Source organism: Eretmochelys imbricata, chromosome 1 (assembly GCF_965152235.1).
Source record: "Eretmochelys imbricata isolate rEreImb1 chromosome 1, rEreImb1.hap1, whole genome shotgun sequence".
NCBI lineage: Eukaryota > Metazoa > Chordata > Testudines > Cheloniidae > Eretmochelys > Eretmochelys imbricata.
The window spans coordinates 55,312,388-55,328,718 of record NC_135572.1 but is presented as its reverse complement, the minus strand read 5'-3'; the positions used below and the strand labels follow the sequence as shown (position 1 = coordinate 55,328,718).

Genomic DNA, 16,331 nt, shown 5'->3' with positions numbered 1-16,331 from the left:
CTGCTAGATGAGTCCCTGTTAATGGAAGAAAGCAGCTACTGCAAACTAAACATTACTTACCACAATGGAGAAAGGTGCCCCAGGCACAAAATATTGTTTGGTGTTGGACAGGTCTATACTATAAGGAGATTTGACAAACTTCACACTACTGAGTTCTTCCTCCTGGATTTCACCACCTATTAATAGCAAACACCTTTTATGGCCAAAGACATTTTTTACTCCCACACAAATGTTAAAAGGCATCCACAAATGAAGAAAACTAAAGTACAACAGAAGTGAATGAAGCTAAGCCTTCGTTTCCAAAGACTCAAGGCTTAATTTATAATGGAATATCACTTTTCTTGGCCTTGGATTCCTTAGTATGCTCAGGTTGCTCTTCAGTCATACGATGCAGCCACTCCACATAACCAATGAAGCTGGGTTGCATTGCCAGTGTGTACCCCTCAGCCTTCCTGATCTCCACCTTCCCCCACACATATACAACCCAGTTTTCCCTTCCCTTCTGAACATTGTACACCCCCTGCTCACATCCTTCTTGCTGTCCTTGCTGAGGGAATGTGGTGCAGAGAATGGCTTGGGGGGAAGAAAATATTTAGGTTAACAGTAATATTTTTATCATTTATGTGAATTGATAGCAGGCAGGTGATATTTCTTTACTGTTAAAGGTATTACTCAACTTCAAGAGGGTGGACTCTGGCCCTTTGAGAGCTTCATTTTTTACTAGGGGCTTGATTCCACCACTCTCGCTCCCTTTGAGTAGTTCTTTTCTCGACAATTAGTTCTATTGGGAGTACTCAAAGAAGTAGGCCTTACTCAGCGTGAGTAATGGTGGAAGAATCAGGCCTCAGGTCTCTAACATTCTGGGAGGAGAGTGTTCTTTTCTGGCAAATACTTCTAATACTTTTATGCTTGTTCGATATTTTATTTTGCAGGTTCAAACCTTTATGATAACTTCGCAGTCAGCTCCTGCTCATCCAGCATTATCATTCACTGGTTTTGGCTGGATCTCCTTCTTGCTGCAAAAAAGCTGACACATTCCTAGCCAAAATTCAGTGTGGCTAGCAAGGAGAGAGGGGAAAAAACCTTTCTATAACATCTATTTGTCACTTCTGTGCTCTCAGGGTCAGCCCCTGCTGAATAAAGCTCATCAGCTGTGTATGCCATTATATGCACAATGGTGTCCACAATGTTAAGACTCAGACTAAATTATAGCAAGTATAAGCATATATGTTATCTAGCTCTCTTTCAATTGTGCTAAGCAGACAATAAAACATGATGGATGAAATCCTGGCCCTACTGAAGTCAATGGGAGTTTTGCCATTGGCTTCCATGGGCATGTCTTCACTGCAGAGTTAGCTAAAGAGATCTACACTCCAGTTAATTCTCTCATGTCAGCCCAGCATGAGTGAGAGCAGCCACACTGTGAAAAAACACTCAAACTGTTGTGTCCACATTGATGCTGTACTCACTTGTGTGCGACAGTAAGACTGCTGCGGCATATCCCATGGCTCTTAGTGTTGCAGTGTGCACAGATCCTTGGAATATAGCCTTGGGATACCCCTTAGCCCATCTGGCTGCGGAGCCTGATCTAAGGCTTGTTCCAGCACCACAGTCTGTTCCTGTGACTCCGCCCCACATTCTGCCGTGGTCTACTCTGGTGCCATTGCTACTAGTCTCAAAATCCCTGCTCAGAAGCTTGTCATATAGGTCTATGGGCTCTGTGCTTGGGATCATGGTGAGTCCCCAGTCAGGGGAAGGTAGATGGTGATTTGCTAACCTTTGCCTTGTGGTAGAAGGTCTTTAGATATTTAATGCACTACCTGCATTGAAGAGCAGTCCCATCTTCACTAGCCTCTTTGAGATGTTCTCAGACAAGTGGATATTTGCTCCCAAAATCATGCTCCCTGCTGTGCTCACAGCACTGGTTAACCAGAACTGTGGCGTGCTCCTTTGGCCAGCTAGCAGCATGCTGGGTGTTGCCCATAACGTAGAGCTGTTTTGCAGAGTTGGGCTGAGCAGGAAATGGAGAAGGCTGAGTGGAATGAAGAGTTAAACGTTGACTGACAAGTAGCTTCTGGTGCATGGGAGGCAAGTAGGAAGTGACTAGGAAGAAGAGCTGGAACATACAGGACCCAGGAATGTGGTATGGTATTGGAGGACTATCTGAACACAAGCTTGGCTACAGCTGTATCCTCACTGCAAAGTGGACAGTTTGAAGCATGACTTACAGCAAAATGTGGGCTTTAACCCACCCCCCAGCTGTGCAAACAAACATGGGTTCAAGGCTCATATAAGCACATGCTTTAGGATACTGTGTGTGGATGGTGGTGTGAGGGGTGGGCATAAAACAAGGATAAGAACACATGATAAAGCCTGTGGCATAGACATAATGTATGTGGAGAACAGTCAAATAAGCACCTGTGTTAATGTGCAGTGAAAAGAAGTTCCATGGACCAAGATTTCACACAGTGAGAATTGTACTGGGAAAAGATCAATGAAAATGCTGTAGATTACATCAGCAAATGCATAGTTTACTTACTTGCAGTTTCTATAGCTGTAACAGAGACATATAAAAAATGCCCTTCCAAAGCAGTAATGTTCTTTGTTATTTTTTCTTCCAAAGATTTGGTACTTAACGTAACTGTTCCTTTTCCATTTTGTATCTAAAATCAAGATGGAAAAATATTATTCCCTTTGGTGCTTTGAATGGTATTAGATTTAAAGGTTATGTTGCACTTCCAGTAAATTGACTGTAATAGTACAAAGGCCAGTGTTTTAAGGCCATTTGCTATTTCATTTCCACGAATCTCAACAATATTGAACTCAACTGGTATAAAATGACATAGCTCCACTGAACTAATATTTAATATGATTCAATATTCAATCATATACAATAATCATTTCTAGTATGTTGTACTTACTGAAGGCTGTTGTTCCAGGCCTGGGAGAAAGATTTTTTTATCAGTTTCCTCTATTATGCCAAATCGCACATATGCAACACCATCTATCCCTTTTCCATAAGAGTGCCTTTAAAAGGAAAGAGAATGAAGCAACAATAATTATAGTAATATTCACACAGTTGACAGTCTAATGTGTGCTTGCTAATGAACATGAAACGAAAGAGTCCCTTTACCTAGCAATGTGTTAGTCTTGTGCCATGGTAACTGAGTATTTAGAACTGAAATACAACTCTAGCAACTAGTGCTAAACATATGATAATGTTTGACAGCTTCATGTACAAAGCTGTAGACATACAAAGTGCACACCTTAGATGCGTCACTTAGTCCCTGAGCTAGTCTACACTACAAAGAGTTTAACGATACAGATACACCAGTATAGAGCTACCAGCAGAGCCCCCTGGTGGAGACACAGCATATAATGGCGAAAAGACTCCTTTTGTTGGTATAGCTACATCTACATGCAGAGTGGGGGTTATCAGCATAGCTATGTCAGTCAGAGGTGCGCTTTTTTCACAGTCCTGGCCAATATGGCTCTGCCAGCATAACTTTGTAGTGGAGATCTGGCCTCTGCGCCTCAGTTCCTCATCTGTAAAAAGGGGCCCATAGCACTGCCTGTGAATGATATTGCAACCCCATGCAGTATCTGTGGGGTCACTCTATTCAGTCTGTACGGATTCTGTATCATTGTGTACTACTCCGTGGGGCAGGGTTACCACATATTTTACAGGAACCAAAAAACAGTGGGGAGTGATTAAGGTGAGTCATTGAGACTAAACAACCATAGAGATATACTACCCTGGAGAGTCTCATATATACTGGTTCAGACTGGGTTTTCCAGAGACAAGGAAACAAAGAAAGGGTTTTTAGTACAAAAGGATTAGCTTGAACTCACACGGGGCCTTCTCTCTGAACCTGTGCAAGGATCTCATCTTGAAAAAGGGTTGGAAAGACTTTGGCCTACTTGGGCCCAGAAGACCGATGGGTGACTTCTCGTAAGTTTTGAGCATGCACATTGGAGCTTTTGTAATTTTAATACGTTTTCTCTCTAATGCTTTCATCTTAAGTATAAATATCTTGCCTAGAAGTAGCTGTGTGGTAACCTATAACTGCTGGCAATACACTGGTCACAGCCCTCAGAGAGAAAGCAAAGCACAGATGCTGGCCTTGAGGCAGACTGGCTTGCTGGGAATATCACAATGTAAGGCAGGAGGCTGTGCAGCCTTAAAACCCTGGTCAGAAGGGAGACACATGCAGATCTTCACACAAAAGAGGTGACGGTGGGAGACAGAAACTTTAAGTGGGTGCCCTTGAGGGATCACAGACTCACAGACAGGGAATACAGATGCAGTTACCCTGGAACTGTGACACTGCCAGTGATGGGGTGGACTAGGCCCAAAGGCCCCCTGCTGGAGGCCTCAGAGTTCTGCCATACCCATCCCAGGAAAGGAGCAGTGGAGAGCTCCTCCAAGCAGGCTAGAGTGGCTGCAGGGGGGAAGCAGCCAGTCAGGCCCCAGGAGGGCCATATAAATGGAGCTGCAGAACATAGCAGCAGTTAGTTGCTGCTAGAAGCTGGAAAAGAAACAACTGAATACCTGCCTGGCGGAGGGAACTGCAGCACAACGGATGGCAGGGACTCAGGGGAGCGAGAGGCTTCTGGCTGGCTGCTAGTTCTGAGCCAAAGACAGTTCGCTAGCAGGGACTGGGGGAGCAATGAAGGAGATCCCGTCTGGCTGTGGACACTTAGTAGGGACTGAGCCTGTGGAGGGCCACAGGAAAATAGTGTCTCCAGGGAGGAAGCACTGGGGATACAGCCCCATACCAGGGCTGGACTGGTTTAAAGACTGCGGACACACCCAACCAGAGGGGGCACTTGTGAGAGGTGGGTGCCGACCCTGCTACACTGCTCTACCTCACAGGGGTCTTAAAATTATGAGGTTCTCATATACTTCAGTGATGGAGCATATAAGTGCCTAAGATTGATATAGCAAATAAAGAAACACCACATTTCTGAGACTCTCTGCATAAAGGATCAACCCTACAGTAACTGCTAATGTAGGACCAGCATTTCCAATTCAGATGACAGATGGCCTAAAAACAGAACCATTTCTCTGAACATCACTGAATTTTCAGGGTTTTGGTAACTGCTCTTGGTTCTGCCAGTCTCCGCTTGAAACCTGTGCATGAGAACATAATGTCTAAAACTGTATTAATGCTACTTATTTTTAAATAAATAGCAAACATTGCTCATCTTTTTTCCTCATCATCACTCTTTGCTTATTGGAGGGGACTTAAGGTTGATATCATTATTCTAAAATTAGAAGTTGGCCCAAATCAAGCCACAAGATCCAAACACCACTGAGCTTTGGGAAAAGTTCAGATTTGGGTCTGAACTAACAGCTGAGGTCCATCTCTGTATAAATCATAAGTTACTGGGCTTTAGAATGTTGCTCTTATATTTGCTGATTCTTCATTTAATTAAAAATAATTATCCCTGGTTGTCGTAGGGACCTGTTGATCTATCAACCCAGAAATAAATTCTCTCTCATCTTCATCTCTTCTATAGCTCATAAAGAAAGGCACAAAGCCCTGTTTCTTTCTTTATCAGACTGCATCTCATTAGCACAGAAGCAGCATTTTACAGCAATGTTTCAAGAAAGAAGAGATTGAGAGAAAGGACAAGAATATGGAAGATTGAAGGAGAAATGCTTGAGAAAAACCAGAGCCTGCTCTCACTAAAGTTAGTGGAAAGTCTCCAAATGATTTCTATTATACAGGATCAGATGTTAGATGACCTGCAGCATGTACACAGAAACAAGAATTATGAGACATGTATGATAGATATATGATCCATAACTATGTAAAAAATCTAATATCTGTCTATTTAGGTACCTATGTGGCCCTCATCAACCTAGTATCTAAGCATCTAAACTAGAAAACAAACATTTTAAAAAAAGATTTGGTTATTTAAATGGTCAAGTTAAGCAATGTACAATTATTAGTTCTGTCAAGACACTGAAACCAGTGCATTTTGACGTCTCATATGGCTTGAAAGCATTCAGTCTTCAAACTTGGGACCCCAAAAGATGCATTTGCCAACAACTGAACTGTCTTATGGATTAATTTAATTATTAATTACAAGGATTGGAGGAAATGACTGAGTTAACTTTTTCTTATCCCCAAACCTCATAAAAAAGACACCATTAAAATATACTTACGTTGCATAAATATCAAATGTAAAGGTCTTGTTCCAAATATGGTAGTATGGCTCAAATGGGATAAGTTTGACTTCAAAAGATGGAAGCTCTGCACAAAAAGAACACAAAAAAATAAAGATCACGTCTAAAAAAGTTCACATTTCAAATGTGCCTTCAACTCCTGAGAGTTTGTAATGCACAAGGCTTTGGAAAAATTGGCAGCTCTTTGTTCCTGTACTGAGAGGTGTGCAGAGAAAGTTGAAGTCTCCATTTAAGCTTTAGGCAAAGGCAGAGCAGTCTTTGATAGCCCTCTTGCTAACCAATAGTTGGAGCTATATTACAATGGCATAGAGACAGATAGACTCTGGACAGGAGCCTGATCTCACAAATACTGATTTATATCCACTGAAGTCAATGATATTTCACATATGTAAAATATATGTGAGATCAGAATCAGGCCTGCTGGCTGAGTGATACCCTTAGAGTCAGCTGTTCCTCACCAAAGTACATTCATTATAAAATGCTCCAGTTCACTAAGGGTCAGATCATGATTGGCCCCTACATGGGTGCCTAGGGATGAGAGGGTGCAAATTCTTCCCAATTCAAGCACCTTGCATATGGATTGGCTCAGCCAAGTGTCGAGACTGTTTCTCCGTGCATCAATTTGAGCCCAAGACACTCTAGAAGGGGTAGAGCCATTACCCTGCTACCTCCCATCACTGCCCCCCAACACACACACATACACGCTGCACTGGCCCACACAGCAATTCAGACACACTGGGGTGAGTAACCATCATCATCTTAATGGATGGTGGAGACTGCGTGCTACCATATGCACCAGGGAACTCAGCGAGAGATTACACCTCCTTGAGGTATAATCCCACAAGTGCTGCTTGAAGAAAGGTTAACACCACCTCCTACTTGGGTCACTGCCTATCAAGCCCATTTGGCCCTCAGTTATCTAGAAGATCTAATATCTTAGCTCAACCAGATACTTCGCTGAGATATAGTCAGAACTTCAAGTACTCATACTCCAAATTAAACATTAGCTTACCATAACTTTTAACTTCAAATTCAGCTGAACTATTGGACATCTCATACTCATCAAACCAGGCCAGGATTTTCCAGTTTCCAGGACTAGTGTTCAGATTAAATAGAAAGGGGAAAGTTTCTCTTACTCAATAGATTTTCAAAGCAATTTAAACATATTTAATGTATTGCTAAATAGAATAAGGAAAAAAAACAACCCCAGCAGTTGAAACCAAACACCAGTCTCTGCTTCCTTCCTTTGTTTTCACCCCCTAACAATGAATTTCCTTCATTTTATTTTTTCTTTACTGCTGGGGAGCCCATAAATGTCTCTCTGAAGCATTGCAGTCTGGATTGAAATAGACACTTTGGAGAGTACGAGGAACAAGCCAATAAATTACCATGTTGCAAACTATGTGGAACACAGATTACCCGCTAAAAAGCTATATGAAGAAGACAGTCACAATATATTCGCAATAGGCAATCTTCATGCTATGAGCTCTAAATAATTCAGCATAGCATTTAAGCACCTTTAATTTTAAGCACATGCTTAAGTCTCATTGAAGTCAATGGGATTCAAGCATGTACTAAACAAATGCTTAAACATAAGTGCTATACTAAAGAGGGACAGATTTAAGCACATGATTACAATTAAGCAGTTTGCTGAATTGGGGCCTTAATAATTTGGAATACAGATAGCAGCACCATATAAGCACTAAGCAGTTGAGCTGGCTCTTGTAAGGATCAAGGTGTCTTCCACAAGGATCTCAGGGCCACACATGACTGGGCAATCATTTCCTGCCATTTTCTAAAAGGATTCCATAGCTGTGCTTGAATGTAATCAAAGCAGAAACATCTGCTTCACCCGTTACGGGACTGTAGCGCCCACTCTGTGTCCCCAGGGTGAGGAACCTTTACCCATCTTGTTTTAAGGTTTATCTTTTTAGTATGTGTTTCACGTTTTCCAGCAGTAGGGGGAGCCATCGCTGGGCATGTATAGACATGCTGTGTATGTGCATGTGACAGAGTGCATGAGTAGCCGAGGCTATATATGGGTGTGTTAAGAGCTTCTCCGTGTGCTGTGTGATGGAGGCATGACAGACTCTAGATAGAGAAAAGGGTTCATTTGCCTGTAGCTGATATGCCCAGCTAGACCCAGCAGGGAGTGAGAGTTTCCTTACTTGCTGTAATTGTAGCCTACAAGCACATATTTAGATCCTACTGTAGTTTTCAATAAATGGTTAAAATCCACTTGATCTTGTCTGAATTTCACGGGGGAAAGGGCAGTTTGTAACACATCGTCCTATATTCCTCTTCCTGCTCTAACAAAGGATGACAAAACTAAACAATACTTGGTGAGAAATGGAAAATTGTTCCCAAAATGAGACTGTGTATCTCTCTAGCCACTTTTAGTTTGAAGAAATTTCTGATGCTCCTAAATAATAATAGTAGTAATTTTGATATGTTGAAACACTGAAGATTATGCCACAGTAACTTACTCTGCAATGTCAGGTATCACAAAACTTCCACTGGTCATTGGTTTTGTCTGCAACGCTGATTTTTTAACCACCATTCCTTTTGAATTCTATCGAGGAAAAAACAAAAACAAAGATACAGCTCATACCCGCAGAATGAAACATTTGTGTCATGAGCTGAAGTTTGCATCTAGATCCTGAGGAGGGGAAAAAGCAAGATTGCTCTAATTTTTCTTTTCTTTAGGATTCCACTTTTCTGCCCTACCTCCATACTCTACTTTAGACCGAGAAGGACTATATCAGATTCTCTTCACAGCCCGTATATACGACTCCTCCTCTGACTGGAAGAATTACTGCTAAGTGACACAGTAAATTGCCCTGACTGTCCTTCCTGCCCTTTCTGACCTAGGAAGGAAGGAAGAAATTGGACCCAAGGTTCCAACATGATGGTGCACAGAACTAGTCGTAGGCGACCCAAACAACCATATGTCTTAATATAATTATTGTTCTTTACCTTATATTTAAGGATATACTTTTAAACAATCCCCCTCATGAGACCTGGATGGGAAACTAACAGAGCCTTTCTCATCTACTTACAGGTTCAAGTCTGAACCAATCTGGTAATACTAGGGCTGTCGAGCGATTAAAAAAAATTAATCACAATGTAAAATTTTAGAGCCTGCAAGTCCACTCAGTTCTACTTCTTGTTCAGCCAATCACTCAGATAAACAAGTTAGTTTACATTTGCAGGAGATAACGCTGCCTGCTTCTTGTTTACAATGTCACTTGAAAGCGAGAACCGGCATTCTCAGGCACTGTTGTAGCGGCGTCGCAAGATATTTATATGCCACAGGCACTAAAGATTCATATGTCCCTTCATGCTTCAACCACCATTCCAGGGGACATGTGTCCATGCTGATGACGGGTTCTGCTCGATAACAATCCAAAGCACCGCGGACCGATGCATGTTCATTTTCATCATCTCAGTCAGATGCCACCAGCAGAAGGTTGATTTTCTTTTTTTGGTGATTCAGGTTCTGTAGTTTCTGCATCAGAGTGTTGCTCTTTTAAGACTTCTGAAAGCATATTTCATACCTTATCCCTCTCAGATTTTGGAAGGCACTTCAGATTCTTAAATCTTGGGTTGAGTGCTGTAGCTATCTTTAGAAATTTCACATTGGTATCTTCTTTGAGTTTTGTCAAATTTGCAGTGAAAGTGTTCTTAATATGAACATGTGCTGGGTCATCATCCAAGACAGCTATACCATGAAATATATGGCAGAATGTGGGTAAAACAGAGCAGGGGACATACAATTCTCCCTAAGGAGTTCAGTCACAAATTTAATTAACGCATTATTTATTTAACGAGCATCATCAGCATGGAAACATGTGCTCTGGAATGGTGGCCGAAGCACGAAGGGTGTCATAAATATAAAGGGAAGGGTAAACCCCTTTAAAATCCCTCCTGGCCAGAGGAAAACTCCTCTCACCTGTAAAGGGTTAAGAAGCTAAAGGTAACCTCGCTGGCACCTGACCAAAATGACCAATGAGGAGACAAGATACTTTCAAAAGCTGGGAGGAGGGAGAGAAACAAAGGGTCTCTGTCTGTCTATATGCTGCTTTTGTCGGGGATAGAACAGGAATGGAGTCTTAGAACTTTTAGTAAGTAATCTAGCTAGGTATGCGTTAGATTATGATTTCTTTAAATGGCTGAGAAAAGAATTGTGCTGAATAGAATAACTATTCGGTCTGTGTATCTTTTTTGTAACTTAAGGTTTTGCCTAGAGGGATTCTCTATGTTTTGAATCTAATTACCCTGTAAGGTATCTACCATCCTGATTTTACAGAGGGGATTTCTTTACTTCTATTTACTCCTATTTCTATTAAAAGTCTTTTTGTAAGAAAACTGAATGATTTTTCATTGTTCTCAGGTCCAAGGGTTTGGGTCTGTGGTCACCTATGCAAATTGGTGAGGCTTTTTATCCAACATTTCCCAGAAAGTGGGGGGGTGCAAGTGTTGGGAGGATTGTTCATTGTTCTTAAGATCCAAGGGTCTGGGTCTGTAGTCACCTAGGCAAATTGGTGAGGCTTTTTACCAAATCTTGACCAGGAAGTGGGATGCAAGGTTTTGGAAAGTATTTTGGGGGGAAAGATGTTTCCAAACAGCTCTTCCCCAGTAACCAGCATTTGTTTGGTGGTGCTAGCGGCCAATCCAAGGACAAAGGGTGGAATATTTTGTACCTTGGGGAAGTTTTGACCTAAGCTGGTAAAGATAAGCTTAGGAGGTTTTCATGCAGGTCCCCACATCTGTACCCTAGCGTTCAGAGTGGGGGAGGAACCTTGACAAAGGGGCATACAAATGTTTAGCATATCTGGCATGTAAATACTTTGCAATGCTGGCTACAAATGTGCCATGCAAATGCCTGTTCTCACTTTCCGGTGACACTGTAAATAAGAAGAGGGCAGCATTATCTCCTGTAAATGTAAACAAACTTGTTTGTCTTAGCGACTGGCTGAACAAAAAGTAGGACTGAGCGGACTTGTAGGCTCTGATGTTTTATATTGTTTTGTTTTTGAGTGCAGTTATGTAACAAAAAAAATCTACATATGTAAATTGCACTTTCACAACAACGAGATTGCACTACAGTACTTGTCTGAGGTGAATTGAAAAGTACTATTTCTTCTGTTTATCATTTTTACAGTGCAAATATTTATAATCAAAAATAATATACACTTTGATTTCAATTACAACACACAATATAATATATATATGAAAATGTAGAAAAACATCCAAAATATTTAATAAATTTCAATTGGTATTCTATTGTCTAACATTGTGATTAAAACTGAAATTAATCATGATTTTTTTTAATCGTGATTAATTTTTTTTTAGTTAATTGCGTGAATTAACTGCGATTAATCAACAGCCCTAATAATGACTGAAAGTTGTCACCATTGGATAGCTGTCCAGTGGCCACATGGAATAAATTGATGGTCTCTATTCAGTTCTTAATGGACAAATGCCCACGCCACAAAAACACATCCGTTAACTGGAACTCTTGATGGAGGTTTCAGAAGCTACCTCTGCCCTAGAAAATTTTGTAACCAAATTCTCACAACTGTGAACAAAAGTGCAGCTGCGTCCTCAAAAGCCATCACTGGAACCAATCTCACTCTTGAACTTCCTGGAAAACTACCTACCACAGTTTAAATACTCACTAGTACAATGACTTGAATCTTTTCATTTGCAGGTTTCATTGCAGTGTCCAAGGTGAAGATCCTGTACTTGACTATATAAAAAAAATGGTAAAGTTGAGGATTTCATTTTACCTTTCTAAAATACACATTCTAGTTCTAGTTTCATGTTGTTAACTGAGTCAATCAATTCAGGAAGGCAAATCAAATAATCAAATACATAATAAAAAAAACTACCACTGTCTTTTTTAGGTTATACTGTATGACGCAAGATAAATATGAACAAATGTGTTTGCTGCTTTAAGAATATCTCTTATAAAGATAGAGTAAGTCTGGTCCCACTACAGTATCGTTACAGGCACTTAACCATTGCAGCTCAAATGTGTATAATGTTGAGCTCCCTGTTTTATCACTTAATCCAATCTCATATTTTGTCACTTCACAATCACTAAAAGGGGACATATTGCGTGTCACAAAGCTCTGTGAGGGTGTTCCCCCTGCATTTTAATATTTTTCGGGTGAAAGTCATTGTTGTGTGCTTGAAGAGGAAGTTCCATATTTTACTTGGGCCCTGGGTGAATGTCTAAGGGCTAGGAGAGGGAACCAAAAAATTCTTTATCCTTTTGTGCTATTACACAGAGCTAAGTCACAATGCAGCAGGCTAGCGTCTACAGAAGTACAAGTGCCTAGAGTCTGCTGCAGCTGCTGGACCCACAAAGAGGTGAGGGGAGTAGTGAGGTTTTTGCCACAAAGTGAAGAATTTGCGATTAATTTTTTCCCTAAGAGCAACCACATGATATACAGCTTTTTTAATCTCTGAAAGGTGGTACTATTTTTTAACCTTTTGTTTTAGGTGTGTATATAGGTTTATCTGTCTGAATAAAAATGTAGCCCTTCTTGGAAGACAGGAGGATGCGAGTGTGCTGAGCATGTTCCTTAAAAAGCTCCTTGCTTTCAGTGACTAGCAGAACATACGGTTTTCGTCTTTTCTTGAACATATCTTCAGGCATCAAATCAGGCTTGACCTGAATATAATGGAAGAACAGTGTTAGATCCTCACCTGGTGTTATTCAATGTAGCTCTACTGAATTCCAAGGAGCTATGCCAACTTAGAGCAGCTGAGAATCTGGCGTAAGAAGTTTATCCGATTGAAGTATCCATGAAATAGCTGAAGAGTTGATACCATTTGTATGGCTCATATCATTTTTATACAGATGGTACTCAAATTTATTTCTATTTTGGGACTATTATTTCTTTGGCATTAGAAATGCAATTCACACCCTAATTTTCTGCCATGGAACTATGGAAGAGTAAAACACCTTCTTTCAACTTAAATATAATTAAAATCTAATTACTTTTTATCCTAAATACATATTACATTCTTGTGACCATGCCATTTGGTAGCTGTAATATTACCCCATATTCCCTTATTTATTCGACGTTTGAGCATGTGATTAGAGTCTTATCTGATGCATATTAATAAGGGCTACCAAATGTCCTGCCCAGAAAGGAGCTCAAACCAAAGCTGCTGATCTGAGCTTTAGGGATATTCAGATCAATTCTGAATTTTGCATCTTATCCCTGTCTCCACAATGAGCCAAAACAAAACCCCAGATCTCAACTTTCCTGAACTTTAAGGACTCATTTCAACAGCCATTAACAGTAAGCAGGCTTTGCGGTGCAATGTAGCAGCTCCTTACCAGCTCACAGCAATAGCATACATTTTTAGATTAGATACATACCATACATTCTAAGGCCTAGGATGTGCTTTCCCCTAGGTATGGAAAGTGCCTATCACACTCGGGGTGCTACCACAGTCTTAGGCCTGGTCTACACTAGAAAATTAGGTCAGTATAACCATGTTGCTCAGAGGTCTGCAAGATCCACACCCCTGAGTGATGGAGTTAAAACAACCTAAGTCCTCATGTAGACAGTGCTAGGTCAATGGAAAAATTCTTCTGTCAATTTAGCTACCGTCTCTTGGGGAGGTAGATTACCTATGCTGATGGAAGAATCTCTCCCATTGGCATAGGTGGTGTCTACATTAAAGCACTACAGCAGTGCAACTGCAGGGTGCAGCTATGCTGCGTAGTGTTTTAAGTCTAGACAAGCCCTCAATAATAAAATTGAAGAAGACCACTTTATCTAAACGGAACTGTGAAGTGACTTTGCCAAGGCACATTCCATTCCCCATTCTCATGAAAAAGTCACTAAATCTTTATTAATGAAAAGTGATCAGGAACTTGGGTCTACCTACCGCATAGAAGTTAGCACCTGTCATCACAAAGAGCACACTGAAACCATGCTGGGGCACTTCTTTAGTAGTATAGACTCAGAAAACAGAGTGCCACCGTCTGAACCGGCAATACCACTCCAAACAGAGCTTACGTTTTCCTATCCGAGCTTTGATCCCGTCTAGTCAGTGATCTCACAAAGTCCCAGCTCATGATGATATGTCTGCAGACAGCTTTTTAAGTGACAGCTTTTGGTTACTAGCATGATTGTTGACTCACCATAATTTTTTTCATTTCCTGATAGTTGTTCTCTTTGTTGAGGGTAAAGACAGTGATGTCTGATAGTAGCTCATTTTCTATCTCATCCTTGAAATATGCTGTAACTTTGACAGAGCTCTGTGCTCCATGTACTTGAACGGTTATTGTCTCATGTTCTCCCACATGTACCAGATTTGGTGCAGTAATAAGAAATCTAAAACCAGATAGAATAGACTATTTACTGACTTCTGTGGATTTTTTTTAAAACCGATACTAAAAAAGCACCCATCCAGTGCAAACTTTTCAAAAGACACTTAAATAAACAGATCTCAATTCCCACAGATCAAACCAACCCAGCGACGACATAAATACAACAGAAATCAATCAACCCCTTCCTCACAATTCTCAGCCACCCTGAATCACCACACCAGCCTTACCCCAAATTCATCTCACATGCAAAGGGGGAAAGGGTGGACCTTGTAGACTAATAATGACTACCAATGCCCAGTTTAATAGAGAGCAAGATTAGACAGGCTCCCGCCTACATACCTGGAAGTAATACCAGGCAGTGCATTAATAACACTGTATAAATATGTGTATTTTATACTTGAAAACATGTATCTTCAACTGATGGTACCAATACCTGCCCTATACTATCCATTCTGCCAAATGCTTCCATATGTCAACAGGTATCACTTCCATCTTATATATGTTGAGTTATAGATCATCTTCATCCAGATGCCTATGTCCCTAAAATACTAGCAATACAAGACTATAGAATCTGGGTTTCATGAGAAGGAGATAGGGAGTTGAGGGTCAGCCAGCTATGCTTTCTGTCCCATGGCATTTGTCATGCAGAAAATTAATAAGCAATATACTTACGATGGCGCTTGTTCTGCATTGCACAAGAATGCACAAATGCCCAGCACAAATACCAGCCTTTCCATCAAAAACCTCTGCAACATAAATTTCCTTGCTTCAAAAAAGATCTATCAGAAGAACTTTACCAACCTCCCTTTGAGATGGTGGTGGTTAGAACGGAGCTGACCACAGATTACATCAGTTATCAGTCTCTATCCCAGGGTTACTCATTAATAACCCTCAATATTATGCAATCAATACTGACTGAAGGTTCCAGAGATGTAAAAACATAGCCCGGGGATGCGCATTCCAGACCTAATCAAGACTTTGCATGTTATTATTCAGCCTCTGTTGCCCACATTCTTTGCATCTGCAATATTTTCAAATGTTAGTCATTTAAAATAATGTGGAGGGAAGTTCTCATAATATGATGCCTACTTTAATAGTGTAAGTTCTGAAAATGCAATCCTTAAAACCAGTTTCATGAAAAGGCGGCATGACAAAAACAATTGCAGTACGCCAGTTCTTCATTCTGAGTGGGGAATAAAACAAACGGTGCTTTTTTCTATCGGACTGTAACTTTGCTCTAGTAAGAAAGTTTCTTTCCCGTGTGATTCAATACTAATTCAATACTGATTGAGTGTAGGGATTATGGAAACATGAGAAACAGCCACGTATAACACGGGCATCACTCAGCAAAGTTGAAAATGGAACTCCTCCAATGCAGCTCCGTCCTGGCCTGGAATGCTCCAACTATCACACTCTGGACTTTTCCTGAGCAAAGCCTGAGGCTTGCATTGCACCATACCCGATTATGTGCTGGGTTTGTGATGTGAACAAATGTTTGCTGCAGGCACAAATTAAAGACATCCATTCAGTTGGACCTGGGCACACTTTACGGATGTCCTGGAGGCCCACATCCTCTTTTATCTCAACTTGTTTTAGTCTCTTTTCTCCAAAATCTGGACAATTGTTATAAGGGCACAGTTCAATTTCCTTGACAGGACAGTGACTGTTAGTGAGATTAGCGGACATGTCACTAAGACAATGGTTTTCGACCAGGGGTACATCAACCAGGTCTTCCAGGGGGTACATCAACTCATCTAGATATTTGCCTAATTTTAC

General features: G+C 40.9%; 1 protein-coding gene across 1 annotated transcript in view; it reads right to left on the bottom strand.

Moving 5' to 3' along the window:
• Window positions 1-15,292, bottom strand: part of LOC144267895 (complement C4-like) — a 92,353-nt gene extending 77,061 nt beyond the window's left edge. The window contains exons 1-10 of the mRNA XM_077822719.1: window positions 15,228-15,292; window positions 14,367-14,559; window positions 12,695-12,878; window positions 11,878-11,948; window positions 8,683-8,768; window positions 7,209-7,291; window positions 6,176-6,263; window positions 2,922-3,027; window positions 2,540-2,663; window positions 61-176 (exon numbers count right to left, since the gene is read on the bottom strand). Coding sequence (XP_077678845.1) covers window positions 61-176; window positions 2,540-2,663; window positions 2,922-3,027; window positions 6,176-6,263; window positions 7,209-7,291; window positions 8,683-8,768; window positions 11,878-11,948; window positions 12,695-12,878; window positions 14,367-14,559; window positions 15,228-15,292 — 1,116 coding nt within the window. The remainder of the gene's footprint in view (window positions 1-60; window positions 177-2,539; window positions 2,664-2,921; window positions 3,028-6,175; window positions 6,264-7,208; window positions 7,292-8,682; window positions 8,769-11,877; window positions 11,949-12,694; window positions 12,879-14,366; window positions 14,560-15,227) is intronic.
• Between the last annotated feature and the right edge of the window lie 1,039 nt (window positions 15,293-16,331).